At 52.7% G+C, this 14603-nt stretch overlaps 1 protein-coding gene across 4 annotated transcripts in view; it reads right to left on the bottom strand.

The window, feature by feature from the left end:
- Nucleotides 1-14603, bottom strand: part of Ksr1 (kinase suppressor of ras 1) — a 132675-nt gene that overhangs the window by 11426 nt on the left and 106646 nt on the right. For 2 of the 4 annotated variants that reach the window (XM_029483585.2, XM_029483587.2), the window contains exons 7-15: nucleotides 13581-13664; nucleotides 12149-12210; nucleotides 11957-12063; nucleotides 8688-8853; nucleotides 6590-6631; nucleotides 4494-4548; nucleotides 3936-3984; nucleotides 2895-3274; nucleotides 674-770 (exon numbers count right to left, since the gene is read on the bottom strand). In XM_029483585.2, the coding sequence (XP_029339445.1) occupies nucleotides 674-770; nucleotides 2895-3274; nucleotides 3936-3984; nucleotides 4494-4548; nucleotides 6590-6631; nucleotides 8688-8853; nucleotides 11957-12063; nucleotides 12149-12210; nucleotides 13581-13664 (1042 nt within the window). The remainder of the gene's footprint in view (nucleotides 1-673; nucleotides 771-2894; nucleotides 3275-3935; nucleotides 3985-4493; nucleotides 4549-6589; nucleotides 6632-8687; nucleotides 8854-11956; nucleotides 12064-12148; nucleotides 12211-13580; nucleotides 13665-14603) is intronic. The other 2 variants (XM_021177247.3, XM_021177248.3) reach the window with 1 other exon arrangement.

Raw genomic sequence — 14603 nt, 5'->3', positions numbered from 1 at the left:
ATGGGTGCTAGGAATCGAACCCAGATCCTCTGCAAGAGCAGCAAGTGCTCTTAGCTACTGAGCCGCCTCTCCAGTCCTCATAACAGGTTGTTTAAACAATGAGTGAGAGGCTCCCTTTAATTAATTTTTAAAATGAGAGTGGAAAAGAGCTGCCTGCGCTGATCAAAAGGGCCTGCTCTCAGGAAGCCTGGATCTGAGTAACTAACAGCAAAGTTGCAGAAAGCCTGGGTCTTTTTATGTCCTGAAGTGAAACACTGTTTCCCACTGCTGGTGCTAAGAAATCCTCACCAAGCCCGCTAGCTCCATGACACTGTTCTCTGTACAGATGGTGTCACTGTCTCTGCTCTGACCTAATCAAAGAGGTTGTGTTGGCATTTACAGGGGAGGAAGCTGAGGCTCAGAGAGGCTAAACAACCTCCCTGAGGTCACAGCTAGAGTGACACCGTCTTTAGAGCATGCAGTGTTTCCTCACAGCTAATTCAGTTCTATTACCCCACCCCACCCCCACCCAGTGGAGTTCTGCATTTGATTGGATGAGATGGGGACCCTGGCTGAGGTGCCCCAGCTAGGACACAGAGGAGCCACAAACCACCTGACACAGGCAGCTATGGCCTACGGAAAGACCAAGACCTGTAGAGGTGGCTGGAACCCCCAACTTCAACCCCACCTTTACCTTGATGATCTCCTGGGCGATCTGCCTAGTCTTGTTGATGTCCAGAGACGTCTTGGGGTCCCTCACGAATGAATGCAACGTCCGCCCCTTGCAGAAGCTGTTGAGTAGTGGGGCTGGGTAAGAGGCCAGGAGCTAGTACAGGTTTGCCCTAGCTCCATGGGACCTGTGAGGGGAACTGCGACCGCCTGCTTCTAGAAGGTTCTCTTTCCCAACCAACACACTCCAAAGGGCATGTTCTTTAACCAGGATTCCTGCTGTAGCTTGCCTACACATGCATACATGACACAGCTCACCACACTCCCATCCCATCCTCACACGGGGCAGGAGAACTCAGACAGGGAAGAACTCAGCCTCCGGGACTCTCAGCAGGCCACAGTGAGTCTCTAGGACTCACCACCAAGGTTATCATTTTCATTAGTTTTAGATCCCAGCGTATCCCATCTGTTGCTAACTGAGGAGTGTCCTGTTGCTCCTCTCTGTGTAACCCCATTCGCTAACTCCAAGCTCTTCTGGAATGGAGGTCTGAGTGAGAGAGGGTGGGTGGATGGCAGAGGAGGCTGCAGGGCCGGGCACCCACAGGTGGACTCCCTGGAGACTCTTGGGGCTGCTCTGAGTGGGGACCCGTTTTTAGAATGGGTCGGGGGGCTCCAGTGATCCGACACTGCACAGTTCCTCTTTACTTCTGAGAACAAGGGCAAATTTTACTTGTTCACTGCATTAAGGAAAACAAAGAAAAAGATGGCTGTTTGTTTGCGGGGGTGGGGTGGGGGGGTTGTTTGCTTGCTTCCCCCAAAGCACAGGGTCCAGGTCCTGGTCCAGGTCCAGGGTGTCTCATGTTGGAGATGATTCTCTTGGCTTCTTGGAATGGAGTCATGAGGACTTGAGTTTGGTCCCAGCAACCACTTCAAAAGCTAAGTGTAAACCTGGGCACATTGTTGTGCATCCTTATTCTTGACACTCAGGAGGCAGGGGCAGGTGAATCTGAGTTTGGGACCAGCCTGGTCTACATAGTGAGTTCCAGGACAGTCACAGCTCTACTGAGAGGCTATCTTCGTGTGGGCCCCCCACCGCCCCCATACCCCTCTATAAACCTCAGTGCCAGGATCTGAACTTGGGTCCTCATGCGTACACAACAGGTGTTATTACCCACCAAGCTCCACCCCCAGCCCCTTTTTCTGATTTTAAAAGTCAACAGTTTAAATGGCTCAGGCAAGTGTTTCTGAGGCTGGCCTGCTGCTCTGGGGAAGGTCCCTGTTTTCTGTCAGGGTCCCTTCCCTGTCAGGGACTGACAAGTAAGGCACAGAAGCAGGTGAGATACATAAGGACACTGAACGGTCAGGACTGGCTGGGGCATGGCTCAGCACAGCACTCGCTGAATCTGCAAGGCACTGGACTCCTCCCTCAGCAGCACGCACACCTAAGTAGACCTCAGGCTCCCGTCAACGGACAGAAGTAAAATGTGAACCAGCGCAATCTTAGTCATATATTTTACAATTAAATTGCATTTATTTTTTATTTTATTTTATTTTTTGTGTGTGTATGTGCATGTGTGCACATACTACAGCATGCCTATGGAGGTCAGGGGATAACTTGTGGGAATCGTCTTCCTTACTGTGGGTTCTGAGGACCAAGATCAGGCTGTCAGGCTTATGCAACAAGCGCCCTAACCTGCTGAGCTGTCTCACAGGTCCTCAACCTGCTTTATGTTAATGAAAGGAATATTGAGATTAACCACACTCACCTCTGTTGGGGAAAAGCACTCATGCAAGGTGGTGTGAGCAGAGAATCTGCTTTCTATCTTTTCAGAGCACTGGGATTTTCTTTATGCCCAGAGGTGGTGGTATTATTATTATTATTATTATTGTTATTATCATTGCTGCTGCTACTACTATTTCTATTATTATTGTTATTATTATTATTACTACTACTACTATTATTATCTGGATGGGAGACAGAGTCTTGCTGTGTAGTCCAGGCTATCTTAAACTCAAGATTCTCCTGCCTCAACCTGCAAGTGTTAGCACTCCAGGTTGTGCGTTGCCACACCCGGCTCTGATGTCGGTCAGTGGTCCTGTGTGGACGCAGAAACGATGCCTCATCTTTGCCTTTCTTCGTCCTCTCTCTGATAACCCTTCCACACTCTCCGGGGCACTCACAGAAAGCAGCAGGCTGCAGGGACAGGAAGGATGTGCCGCTCACGGGCCCGGAAGGGGTGGCTTACCTGGTGATAATGGCCAGGTGAGGTGGGTTCATGCAGGCCCCCATGAAGAGCACCACGTTCTCATGCCGCGTCTGCCGGTAGTTCATCACCTCTTTCTTGAACAGCTTCAGGTGGTCCTGATTGTGGCCGTCCATCTCTAGCAGCCGAATGGCCACCTCGCCATGCCAACGGCCTCGGTGCACCCGGCCCCAGCGGCCCTGTCCAATGGGCTCGCCCAGTTCCACCTGTTCAAAGGGGATGTCCCACTCTTGCAGGTAAACGCTGGTCTGGCTGGCCTTTCGAGAGATGGGGCCCCGCCAGGGCCGGCGGGAGCTGGGGAGGTCGTCCACCTCATCCTCGTCATCTTCTGCTTCTGACTTGCCAGCCTCAGGCTCCTCAGCCTGAAAGAAGAGGGAGGGAGGGAGTCTGGGTCTTTTTTTCTTCCTGGAGTACTGGCCAGGCACCACCATGCCTGCTACCCTGGCCTCCTGGTCCTCTCTGTCTGAACACACCATGCTCCTTGCCTTCACTGCACTGCACTGCAGAGACCCAAGCTTGGTTCACGTTTCCACTTGAAGGCCAAGCCAGTGGCTTCTTTCTTTTTAAGACAAGGGCTCGTGTAGACCAGGCTCACCTCCAGCTTACTATGTAGCTGAGGATGACTTTGAACTTCTGATTCTCCTGACCTCTACTTTCTCAGGAGCTGGGATTACAGGCGTGCATCACCACACCTGACTAAGATGAAGACAGCGGTTCTTGGCAGGGATCAGAACCCACCCATCAAGCTCTGAGAGCATAGAGATGCCAACTCCCACCCCAGGCTGACTGACTTAGCTCCCAGGCCCAGGTCTGTGGGTAGGGAGTGAGAACAGGAGAATAGAGAGGTTCTTTCAGTGAGTTCCCTAGCTTGCACTTCACATTCTTCTCCGATGCGAGTATCTACCCACACCAGTCGCAACAGGCTCAGCACCCTCCTCCCCCATGCCTTCCACCTACCCCGTACACCCTAAGGAGGGGGCACGGGCAGCTACCTTGGGTCTCATACATGGTGCTCCTACTCACCTCTGCTTCGTGAACACCCAGCACATCTGTTTTGGGCTGGTCATCGAGCCTAAGAGTGAAATGGGCTTTGTCAAGGAGACTCTGGGTTGGGCGGGGGGTGGGGTGGGGTGGGGGGTGGTCCTGGATTAGGCAACGTGAATGCTGGGGACTCGGGCAGGAGGCTGACTGGAGTGGGTGCGAATGAGGGTGGGCATTTGGTGCAGGGCCCCACATTCCTGCCTCTGGGACCTGGCTATCACATCCTTGCTATGTGAACTCGTGTCATCTAACCCCTCAGAGTGGTTGTACCTTCTGGGAGACCTACTTCACTGGCTGAGAACTGAGCGACCCAGAGCCAAGTGCTCAAGCAAACCTAATGGAGAGGAGGGGATCCAGAGGTAGGAGCTATGTTTAGTTGGTCTCTGTTCACCTCCGTTCCCTCGCGGGCCACAAGCCTGCTGCCGTTGTATACCCAGCCCCACTCAGGGCTCACTGTTCTGCCAGGAGGCGATCAACTCCCAGGCTCAGAGGGTCAGAAATTTAGGGGTGGGTTGGGAGATGGCTGGGGAGGGTTCATACCGCGTACTGTCGGCTGTGCTGGACAGCGGGGCGGCCTGAGAACAGGCTGAAAGGTCTGTAGGAAAAAAATAACAGGAGCAGAGTGTGAGAGAGCTTGCCTTCATCCCCAAAGACTGGCATACTAGGGCACCCCCTCTCTCCTGAGCTGCTCCTCAGGCCATTTCCACCGGGATCTTACTGCGTTCTGTAAGTTGCCACAGACTCAGTCTACAGCCTTTGGTCTACATGGCTGCCCCTGGCAGAGGCTCCACGTGAGTGACTCTAGAGAGACCCCAATAATTAATACCACTGCCCTGGGCCCAAACGATTCTACAAGTGGCAAAAGCTAACGCTACTACCTCTGTAGAGTCTTTCTGGTAGGAAGCAGGGCTGTCTGTCACTTTTTAAAGTAGGGACCCCCTTTGCCTAGCTAGTGGCAGAGCCGGCAGCTCTATGGCACCCACCTGATAACACCTGTGATACTGACATCCGGTATAGGTGCGGGTCACCCAATTGGGTGGCTAGTGCCATAGCTCTGGGTAAGAAGAGGGAATTCAGTCTGTGTACCAGGAGGCTCCAGGCCGGGCAGCTGAGGCTGACCCCTGACCCTAGGTAGTCTAGCTGTAGCATAAAGACCCACCTCCAGGGCACCAGAAATAGATGGTTCCTTCCAAAAGTGAAGGCGAAGTGCTACATGAAGAGTGGTGGCAGGGGTCAGTGCTCCCCTCTCTCAACAAAGAGAATCAGTGAGTAGAAACTGCTCAAGCTGTCAGCAGCCCCTCTCCTGCCCCTGGACAAAGATCTTTCCCCTCAGCCCTCAGATCAACTCCTTCGCTGAAAAGTTTTCTCAGCGGAACCAAACTCTGACAGAAGCTGTGGGCCTTCTTAACGGGGCGGGCACACATGTGCCTGACATCCTGGTCAGTGTTGGGAGTCCACGGGCCTCAGAAACATCTCCAGCCTCTCCGGCTACCGCCATATGGCCTCTAGACTACCAGGCCAGCATGTTCACACATGCTCAGAACACTCCAGAAGCTGCACATGCCTTAGATGAGGCGTAGGAAGTGGGGGTGTGGGCGGATGTCTGGGAAGCCTCACACCTGCTCTTGGAAGCTAAGAGTGCATTGTGCAGTCTGTACCTACATGTCCCTGTTACAACTGGTATATGGGGCCCTACGCCCACCTCCAGGACAAAATAGGCCATTCAGGAAGAAGCACTGTGGCTCCTCGGTTGGGGTTGGGGAGGAACACTAGTATACATAACCTAGAGATGGTAACTAGGAAGGCTCTTGGGAGGTAGGGGGTCATACAAAAGGGGCGGATCCCCCAAGCTGTGACAGCTGGCGATCACACCCAAGTAGCGTTACAGGGATAAGGGTTGCCAAATGCTCCAACTCAATTCCTGAATGGAGCTGATCTGGGAGATAGAAAGGCCTGGAATACCCAAATACTGAGTCTTCCAGTCTTGGCAAACCAGAGGGAAAAAAAAAGACTATTAGAGTCGGCTAAAGCCCACTGTGTGGAAATACTGTATTTCCAGCGGGAGGAGAAAAGCATTGATCCTATACAGCCAGAAGGGGAAGGAGTATGGCCAAATGCACAGGTGTGCAAAAGTAGATTTTTTTGTAGGAGGGAATCAATCCATGCCTTATTGAATGAAAGTTTTTCCTTCAAACTTTCTGCAGAGAAGGTAGTTCCAGTGAGGGCCAGCAAGGGGCGCTGTGTGTTAAGGCTGGGAAAGGCAAAGCCAGCTGACACATGCCAATGCCTGTAAGACTTTCCCTAATTGGCTTTGCCTTGTTCATTATTCACCAGGCACCATCAGCAAGCAGTTCCTCTCCCTCATTCTGCAAATGTGTGAGTTCTGCTTTCTTATCTGTCTCTTGTCACTTCACAGCAGTGTGACCCTGAACCAGTTCCCTGTAAAAGACTAGGCAGGATGGATGGACTCCAGAGTCCCATCCAGCAAGGTACTGCCCACATGAAGGTCCACACCTCCAGGACTTCTCACCCTCTTGCCTAGCTGCAGGGGACTCAAGCGTGTGGGGAGAAGGCACCGGGTGGGATGGAGAGGGTCCCAGCAAGGGGCAGTTAGTGGACCCACGCAGAAGACTCACCTGGGAAGATAAACTGCTGTCTATGATGAATGAAGTAGGCAGCTTTAAACAGAAGAGGAGGTGAGTCACACAGTGCACAGGCAGCGCGGGAGGAGGGGGACGTGGGCTTGGGGGGCAGGCACTGGTTATTGGCTTAGGCGGCTCTGCCCCAGGGGCTCTGGTGAGAAAAGGTGGAGCCATCCAGGAAAGAGACCCAAACTAGGATAGAGTCGGGCGTGGCTAGCCCCGGAGTGGTGTTGCTGCACTAGAGGTGGGGCGGCAGCACACCAGCTCGGTGGTTCCCTAGCTGCACAGCCCTGGCCAGTGCGCATGGGGGAAAAGCTCGGACCAGGTTTGTTCTAGAAAGATGTCCTTGAGTCAGGAGGCTCAGGTAGAGTAGGGAGATCAGTGGCTTTGACAAGGTTCAATGGTGTGTGCAGAAGAGCCTCGTTCCCTTCAGTCTGGCCCCGCCCGGAAACAGCTTAACCTCACTGCCTGAATTCTGGATCGGGCTAAGTGCTGTGATTCCAGACTGAGAACCAGCCACTTGCTTATGGTTTTGAGATGCTTGCTATCTTGCTTGGGCTGGTTTCAAACACATGGGCCCCATTCTCCGGCCTTGGCCTTGCAAGAAGTTGGAACTCTAGGAGAGTCTAACCTCGGCTCTACTCCATGCTAAGGCTCTGGGGACTGAGGAGGCAGTTAACCTCTCTGCCTTACTGAACAAGGGGGATATATGAGCTTGCCCAGGCTGTCCTGTGCAGGACAGCTATGATGATCCTGGACAGCACAGGACAGGTAGTGGTGGGAAGGGTTCAAGCCGTCTCAGTTCCCTAGGGATTTGTCTGTGAGTCCACTAAGATCATGGAGAAGGTGATACTTCTGCATAAGGGATGATAGAAACCCATCTCCTTTATGGGGCATCTGTGTTAGTGGAAAGGGTCCGATCAATATAATAAAAAAGACTTTTTTGTGTGTGTGTCCCTTGCTTTTCAAACTGGCCCTTCTTTGGAAAACTCAAACTAGATGGTTTAGCAAACAGAACTTGTTCAGAGAGCAAAGGCAGAGCAACAGGAAAGGAAGTTAATCCAGGGGCTGTGGCTCTGTGTTAAACCAGAGGGCGGGGTGGTACTGCACTGTTAGGAGCAATCCAGCTACATGCATATTAAGGAAGGCACAAGAACAAGGAACGGAAGAGTCGTACCCCTCACCACCCCCAAGAGAAGTCCCAAAGTCCCCAATGGGCTGCTTGGCCAGCTGCTGGCTGTGTATAGGGTTAGTGTGGGTCTCATTAGCCAGGTGAAGGGTTGAGGGGTGTGGTGGCACTCTTGTCTTTCTGGGTTTAGAACTCTAGGAACCAGTGATGGGACTGATCTGGACCCTGTGGGCTACAACAAACAGGAGCATCACTGTGCAGCATTTCCCATGAGGACTAAAGACCAGATAAGCCCAGGACTGAGGTTTGCCATCTCTTGTCAAGGCGACAGCTAAGTGCCATGTAGGTAAGTGGGCCTTGCTCTGCACCCTGGAGACAGGGCAGCCCAGTGTGGCTGACCAGAACCGATGGTAAGACAGGATGCAATCCTGGCCTCTTCCAGCAGTTCCGGGGCACCCAGGTCTGAGCATAGCTTCTGAGGGCAGCTGGGCTCAGCTCTGCTCCTTCAAGGTTGCCCCAGGACCCGGTATCCTCACCTGCTCAGCGGTGACCACCTTATTTTAATTCCCTATGGTCTCTGGGTGGCACAGGAAGGGATGTGAGATCTTCTTTGTGTAGCTAGTCCCGGGCACAGAACTGGGTATGCAACAGATGCACTGTAGGTTTCTTGCTCCCCACTGCCTATCATGGCACTCTCAAGCTCAGACAGCAGCTCTGAGAGAGGATGATGCCGGGCAGAAGCTACCCCAAGCCCAGGCTGGCATCCCGGGTCATCCTAGGAAGCCAGGCTCTGTGTACAATGCCGGGCCAGCCGCTCCTCCTTCCTTAACCCCACCGTCCTCGTCTGTATGAAGTGCATTAATCCCACGCTCAGCAGATGCTCTGCCGACTCAGCTCTCGGGGGAGATGGGGAGAGATCTGAAGGTATCCCTCGGGACCCAGAAAAGCCCAGAGGTGTGATACCTGGGAAGCTGAACCTGCTGTCCCGCTGGCCAGGTGACGGGTTGGGAGGCGTGGTGGCACTGGAGGGATTAGATGAGGTCAGGAAAGGTGCCGGCGATGAGGGTGTAGAGGACGTGGTGGAGGATGGGTTGCTGCTGGAGTCCAGGTTCATGGCTGGAGGGTGCTCCTGCAAGGCCAGAGATGCCGGGATGAGCAAGGCTGCAAGCTCAACTCAGCCTCTGCCACCTGGGGCGCCCTCCTTCCACCCCCTCCATCTCCACAGGTGGAAGTTGGAACAGGAGATCCTTGGGGGCCCATTCTGAAGCCCCAAGATTATCTGCGACTAATATATGATGGAAGGACACTTAAGAGACCCTCTCCTAAAGGATTCCTGCCCATCTTTCTCATTGCAGTTCCTTCTTCTCCCCAGAAGCCTGTCTGAACTATATCTTCCTCTTCATCCTTCCGCAGTGCTCAGCATTTCCGCACCCAGGCGCCGTAACGGACCCTTTGACATCTTCTGACAGCCGAGGGTGGTTTGCTGACGACCATCTCTCCCGCCCCAGCACCGCCTGGCTTTGAGCTGGGCACCTTCTTAATGAAGTGAATTTATATTCTGACCAACATTTATGCAGCTTCAGGCCCTCGGCAGGAAGCAAACCGAGTCTGTGGTTTTGTGATCTTGTCCTAGTGTCAAGGAACTCAGAAAACCCCACAAAACTCCGGAAGAGGCCACAGCTTGGGCCAATGTTGTCCGCTGTCTTGAAGAGTTAAGAATTCCAGAGCTGAGGACTGGCAATGTGGCTCAGCTGGTGTGATGCTTGCCCCAGGTCTGGTTTTGATCTCAGCCCCGCATAAACTGGGCATTGTGCTTCAGGAGGAAGTTGAGGCAGGAGGCTCAGAAGCTTAAAGTCAGCCTTGGCCATAAAGGGAGTTTCAGACCAGCCTGGGATGCATGAGAGCTTGTCCCAAAAAAGGGGGAAAAAATCCAGAGCTAGAAAGAAATTTCTAAGAGAGATTCCAGGAAGTGATCACTGGGCAGGTCTGGTTCACACCCCAGTAACTTATTAACACCATTTCTTTTGCAAGCATGCATGGTCACCTAAATTAGATCAGGCTAGCCAGAGCTTGCCGACAGATGGCTTGCCGGCTAGGGAGAAATATTGGGAGCTGTGGAAGGATAAAGAGGAAGCTTAAAGTTCCAGGCAGGGTTTGGACGGGTTTGCTTGCTGGGAGGCCTTAGGCCCCAGCAGGGATGGTACTGGGCCAGAGCAGGGAGCACTGGCCTCCCAGCTCCCTGCAGGAGGGGCCCACAACACCGCAGCATCAATTCCTGTCCAGCTGCATCTGGCAAAATTGCAGACGGCAGGCTCAAGCCTTGGGCAGGCGTGGCTTCTAGTCAGGCTGAAGTGGTTTCTGGATTTTAATGACATCTGAGTGTGTGTACACGTGTGAACACATGTGTCTTCATGTGCCCGGAGAAACGGAGACACTTTCTACCCTGTTTTCTGAGGCGCCCTCACTGAGCAGGATACACATTGATGTGGCCGGACCGGCTGATCAGCAAGGGTCTTCCTGCCTCCACTTGATTGGTACTTAGACCCACAGGTGGACCGCCATGCCTGGCTTTCTGTTCCATTTCTGTTCATTTCTTTTAAAGACAGGGTCTCCCTATACAGTCCTGGCTGGCTTGAGACTTGCTATGTAGATCAGGCTGGCCACGAACTCATGGGATCTGCCTGCCTTAGCCTCCTGGGTACAGGAATTAAAGGTGTTAAGCTGTTATGACTCTCATGCCTGGCTTTGTACGTGGGTGCTGGGCATCAGAATCCAGGTCCCCACAGTTACACGGCAATCACTTCATGAACTAAGCCATCTCTCCAACCCCAGTGACATTATTTTATCAATTACCTTCTACCTATGGGAGATGATATTTCTAATTATAATGATGATAAAAAACTGGGGGGCTTTTCTAGTTATGGTGATGGGGGATTGTACACCAGTAGATTCCGGTCAGTAAATATGAATCTTGGTTGGCTGTGCCCATGAGGACAGAGCCAGATAGATGGTCTGCAGTAGTCAGGATGGTCCCAGGGAACCCCAGGGTCAATGTGGCAGCAACTGGGGAGGAAGCTGAGGCTTAGTCTTCTTCCTTCAACCTCATATGACAGAACCAGGTCTGATGCAGGCTGTTTGGGAGCCCCATCAGGGTTTTATCACTTCTTAGCTGGGTGACTCTGGGCAACTTCCTTGACCTCTCTGAGCTTCCATTTCCTTAGCCATACAGTGGGTCCATCATCACCTTTGCCAGAAGGTTACTGTGTGGACTTGCAGTAAGACAAAGGTCAAGTTCGCTGTCCATAGCAGGTGTCTAATATTTGCTCAAATCTTTCATAGACCTGCTACCTTGGACCAAACAATGCCTGGGATCTTGCTTTGAGACTTAACCAGACCAAAAGGCCAAAAGGCCCAAGAGGGGTCCAGGGACTCTCTGGGTTAGGTGGACTGTAGGTCTGGCCCAACGCCAGCTTTTCTGAAACAGAAAGAAACTCCTTAGACAAAACAGGGCCAAACCACAAATAACAAGTTTCTCTCTTGCAAGACCTTTAAAGGCTGGGGTATGCAATGTACCCTGAAACTCACAGAACTGAAGTTGGCGCTGCTGGCCAGGATGGCTGCCCCAACATGGCATCCACTAAAAAAACATCACCCTCTTCTTTCTGCTCCCATTCCAAGGCTCTAGACCTCCCCGGCCCCTCCAGTCCCTGTAAGCTGCACAGGCCTAAGCGGGAGCAGCAGCATGTGGGCCACCACAGAGCAGGCTGCATGGCCCGGGCATACACATGACCTGAGCTAGTGACACCCATAGACTGGGCAGCAATGGCTACACTACAGGCTGCTCGTGCACCCAGTAACCCGCACTGATGCTTCCGGCTGTCTAACACATTCAGGAGACAATGCGGATATCAGAAATGTGCAGGAGGGGACAGCACTGCCTCCATCTCTGGGGACATCTGTGCCAAAAGAAATGGGGGAAGGTGGTAAAAGAGGGAGCTACAGATATTCGCAGCCCTCACCCCAGTGGCCATACGTGAAGCCCTGTTATTCCCATTCCATGCCACCCGTGCATGAGTCTCGGACCCCTGAAGTGTCTCAACCCTGCCTGTGCCGCAGATCTCGGACTGTGGCATGGTGTCCCACTTCCCCACTGAGCCTGATGGGGGGCTGCTTTGAGGGAGGGAATCCAAGGCTGGGGTTGGCAGTGCTCCCACGGGGCACCCCCAGCTTACCTTCTTTGTCAGGGCCTTGGGAAGGGTTCCAAAATGGGGCTCTGCTGCTCTGTCCACTGGGTTGTTGATATCTGACGGGACAGACTCTGTCCTCCGGAGCCTGGCCACTGTTTGGAAAGGAGGGGGTCCGTTAGGAACGGATGCCATGGGATGCACCCTGGTTCCTGGGGGTGGGAGAGGGGGAGTACTCACGTGGGAGGAAGGTGATCCTGCAGGCGGGAGCTTCCTTTGTGCACTTGTTATGGCATTTTAACCTGCAGAGGAGGCAGAGTCAGTGCTCTGACAGGCACCCCAGCGCCACCCAGACAACTCTGCCGTGGCCTCGGTTTCCCCAAAGCTCTCAACAAGTGTCAACACCAATGTGTGGGGTGTCCTGCATGCTGTAGCTGGTGTCTCCGGCCCCACAAATACCTCCCCTGCTTTTTTTTTAATGATTTTTATTTTATAGGCATTAATATTTTTGTCTGCGCCTATGTCTGTACGGGGATGTCAGATCCCCTGGAACTGGAGTCACAGACAAGTTGTGAACTGCCACATGGGTGCTAGGAATTAAACCCAGATCCGAGCCATCTCTCCAGCCCTGTCTCCCATGCTTTTAAAGAGGGAACTTCCTCCATCTGAGCAAGCTGGACCCGAATCTGATCTTTAAGAATAGTTCTATAGATCAAGGACCCTGGGGTCCCCAAGGGTGTCCTCATTCAGGCACTGGCCACACAGTCTGTCTGGGTCTAACCAAGAACCCACAGGTCTCAGTGTTCCTGCTAATGAAATGGGTTTCAAGGCTGCTCTACCACTGCAAGTGTAGGGCTCGGCAGGGTGGGGCTCAGGGGCCACCGTGTGCTGGTCACATCGGGATGGGAGCTGAGGATCTCCTTTATAAGCAAATGACCAGCAGCTCCTCTGAAGCCAGGGACAGTCATCAGGACACAATCAGTCAGGCTGACCTGCAAGAGACTACTGCCTCGGTCCTGACAATAGCCCAATAGTCACTCATGGCAGCTCAGATAATGAGGGGCCAGCTTCCCAGAAGTCTACATGGTAGATACCATAGCCCCCAAAGGGCAAGTGCCTTACCCCATGTCACACAGCGACATCAGGGCAAGGGCTGGCTGGGAACTGAGACTCCAGGACACCCTCTGTAAGGCGTGTGGGCAACCAGATAGCAGATGACGAACTGTCAGCCCTCACTGTTCCTACTCATGTCCCTTCCCACCGGGAACCATACGCTACGACGCAGCAAAGCTGGGCTGGTATCAAACCTCCATCTCCCCTCACTCTGCCCCGTCTTAAGGCAACTCTGCTTCTGTCGCCGCCCATCCGGTACCCATATCTTCAGAACTCCTTCGGATCCCAGGAGTCCTCCCTTCCTTCCTTGCCTTTGAATTTCTACCTCACTCTACCTAGAGCAAGGTCTAGTGGAACTCCTCTCCCTCCTTCAAAACACACTTCAAATATTCCTTTCTTCTAAGGGTGACTCCTAGGGAGTCTCGAGCACCTGGCATGCCCAGTGGTACTGTGACCAATGGGTTAGAGGAAGTCCTTCCACTCTGATGTGACAGGAGGCCAAGAATGAATTAACAGGGCCATTATAAAGGACAAGGACCTGCTTTCCCTTGCTCATCACCTGCAGTGTTTGCACTTGACGCCGAAAATCATGCTCTTCTGGCACACGTTGCACACCTGTGACAACCATGACTTTGTGGAGAACCTGCAGGGGGTAGAAACGTGAGTGGGGATTAGAGCTGGGCCTCTGGATGGGTCCCGAGTGCGTGAAGGGAGTCTTGGCCTGATCCTAGAACCACAGGAGTTCTGCACTTGGGGGTTACAGCTCCTTTCCCTGGGCATCTGGATTTCCCAGCTGCTGTCAATATCTTAAAGGTTGTGTGGTCAATGGCACCCAGGGTGGCACCAGCAATTCGCATCAGTGGGCACACCCTCGGATTCAGCAGTTCTATTCCTTGGTATTTATTCAACATGTCAGTCCTTGGGGTGAGATGTCATGAGATACACAGGTACAGAGCTGCTGCAGCCTTGTACCACAGTAAGGCTGGAAAACCATGTCCACCAGCAGGTGAACACAGTGCTGTCCCTCCACAGAGGAGCCCATGCAGTTAGAAGATAGGAGCTATTTCCACACACACGAGCAGCCACCTCCAAATCTCACTGCATGGTGACAAAATTAAGTCCAACAGGACACGACTCCATTGCTGATGGTCTAGCACAGGAAAAGCTCACCTGTGACAGCAGGCTCAGAGAGTAATGGCAGGTGGCAGGTGGAAGCAAGATAAATTGGGAAAAGCCAAAGATGACTATCAGTGTGTGGAATGTTTTTATCTTCATCTATCTGTACACAGGGGATAGCTACAAACTCCTATGTGTGCTTTGCTCTATGTAAATCACATGGATTTAAAGGTGGGTGGGAGCAAAGCATGAAGCTGTAATTTGGGCAGTTTTTTGGAAGCAGAACATACATACATACATACATACATACATACATACATACATACATACATACATACGTCCCCACACACGTGCCTGTATAAATCATCCCTGAGTGGATACGTGACCTGTTTGCAGGCACAGTAAGAAGCCAGGGGCAAAGGGGTGAGAGATTTTCACTCTTCCCTTTGAAGCCTCTTGAATTCCG

The sequence above is a fragment of the Mus caroli genome, unplaced genomic scaffold (genome assembly GCF_978045245.1).
Source record: "Mus caroli unplaced genomic scaffold, Mus_caroli_1 scaffold_13, whole genome shotgun sequence".
Taxonomy (NCBI): Eukaryota; Metazoa; Chordata; class Mammalia; order Rodentia; family Muridae; genus Mus; species Mus caroli.
This window is presented reverse-complemented; position numbering and strand designations above follow the sequence as displayed.